Source organism: Borostomias antarcticus (assembly GCF_949987555.1).
Source record: "Borostomias antarcticus genome assembly, chromosome: 32".
NCBI classification, from domain to species: Eukaryota; Metazoa; Chordata; class Actinopteri; order Stomiiformes; family Stomiidae; genus Borostomias; species Borostomias antarcticus.
The window spans coordinates 5,507,610-5,509,690 of record NC_140265.1 but is presented as its reverse complement, the minus strand read 5'-3'; the positions used below and the strand labels follow the sequence as shown (position 1 = coordinate 5,509,690).

At 47.5% G+C, this 2,081-nt stretch overlaps 1 protein-coding gene across 1 annotated transcript in view; it reads left to right on the top strand.

Annotated features, from left to right (window-relative positions):
• LOC311327462 (mitogen-activated protein kinase kinase kinase kinase 4-like) overlaps positions 1-2,081 on the top strand; it is a gene marked incomplete at its 5' end in the record, with an annotated part of 55,118 nt that extends 53,037 nt beyond the window's left edge. The window contains 1 exon segment of the mRNA XM_084460509.1: positions 1-2,081. This exon segment is cut by the window's left edge and continues 28 nt beyond it. Coding sequence (XP_084316635.1) covers positions 1-56 — 56 coding nt within the window. The 3' untranslated portion in view covers positions 57-2,081.

The following is a 2,081-nucleotide window of genomic DNA, read 5'->3' as shown; positions in this document are numbered from 1 at the left end:
GGTCCAGCCAGGTGTACTTCATGACCCTCGGTCGCACGTCGCTGCTCAGCTGGTAGCGAGCGCCCGCCGACGCGCCCCCCGACACCTCGGAAGACGACGACACGAAGTGACGCACGGATAGTTATCACGATACTAAAGATGACCTAACCTCGAACCCGACGTACGACTGGACAACCGAGCTTTGCTGACCCTCGCGCCGCGCGATTCTCCTCATGTCAGCTGACAAAATACTGCAACGTGTATGGATGGACTGGGACCGTGAAGAGGGACTGGCCAGGGGGGGTTATGGGACTGCATGTATGTGTTTGTCATGTGACCGCGCTGTCCCCAAACCCTACGAGCACCACACACTGGGAACAGAGCTCAGCCTTCCCCGGGTTTCGAACCCCAGCCCTGCGACACCTCGTTAGAGCCTACCTACCTTTCCCCCTACAGTACACTACCCCTGTGGGACATAGGGTCCAAACCCAACATTGTAAGCTCATGTTTCATAGTAAAACTAGCGTGTGTGTGTGTGTGTGTGTGTCTGGATCATTGTGTGTGTGTGTTGTGAGAAGGCTGGAGTTGGGGAGAGACAGGACAGGGTTGGGTGTTGATATAAAAGGGGGTGGAGCCTGTTTCAACACTGTAGTTTGTCACCGTGTTAGTCCAGGTAACATTCATGTCACCTTCGCGGATTTTGTGACAAGTGTAGACTTACGTTACATTTTTCTTTCAATTAGAAACAAAAAAAATCCTTCAATGCGTCACATGGTTGAACAGTTCAAACGACCTCTACTTGATATCGGAAGCTCAGTCCGGCCTCCCTGCTCTCTGGCCTGCCTGATTGGTCGGACGCTTGGGAACGATGTGTTACTACCCCCTGATAGGTCAGAGACGGTGCCGAGTTTCTGATTGGTCGAACTGAAGCGTAAAGACTCTGGACCGGGCTTTGCGCTCGGCTGCACGTGGTTCTGTCGGACAAACTGTGAATCTTTCGCGTACAGAGTAGCATGACCAGGAGTGGATTAAATGTCTTGATTTAAATCATATTATATGCCCAAAAGATGAAGCATTGAGGAAAAAAAAATGTATTAGCAACCACAATTTGATTTAGTTCATTCTTAATGGGTCCTACCACTGTTTCAGAATGGTACGGTCCATCTGTCAGGGGGACGGATCTATGTGAATTCGTTTTAATTCTGTGCCGCCAGTTTCAAAGATGTGACGTTTGCGTCCGATACAACAGCAGACATCCTGAGATCATCCCCAGTCTGATTGGCTGGTCTATGCAGATTCCATCCGGACAAACGTTTGTTGTTGTCGTCAAATAACACCTCAGTAAGGTCTGAAGATTTGCTATGATATTAAATAGCTCTCGGTGAAGTCTAAAGACTTGGTATGACCCACGTAGGGACCCATAGCTGTGTGATTCTGCTGCCATCGTCCGGTCACCTCATCACCTCGGTTCATCTGCGAAATCATTTTGATTCCGCGGCCGTTGAGGATTGATTCCACGCCGTGTTCTCAGGTCAAACTGAGACATGAACTTCGACCAGACGTCTCTCGAAAAACCCCGTAACCCTGTTTTTTTGTTGTCGTTGCTTCTTGTACTTTTTCTTCGAAGCCTCTTCCTCCCAACTCATGAGAAATGAACGTGTCTGTGGTTCACAACTGACTGGTTAGTGTGGGGGGGTGTCTTTTAGCATTAGACGGGGTTAATTGACCCCCTGGTTAATTTGGTATGGACAGACGCACCCTTACAATGATGTGAATTAAAACGGTATAGGGCATCCAAAGCTAGATCTTTTAGCAGTGGACCTGTTTGTGTTAAGAGGGACCCAGGCCTTGTACATGTGACTGCTTTATAAAGAGAGTTGTAAGAATATTAATTATGTTGCTTTCACAGACACTGGGTGGTTCATATGGATATTAATACTGTATTCTTTCACACAGATTCTGGGGTGGTTCATAAGGATATTAATACTGTATGCTTTCACACAGATTCTGGGGTGGTTCATGAGGATATTAATACTGTATGCTTTCACACAGATTCCAGGGTGGGTCATAAGGATATTAATACTGTATGCTTTCACACAGAT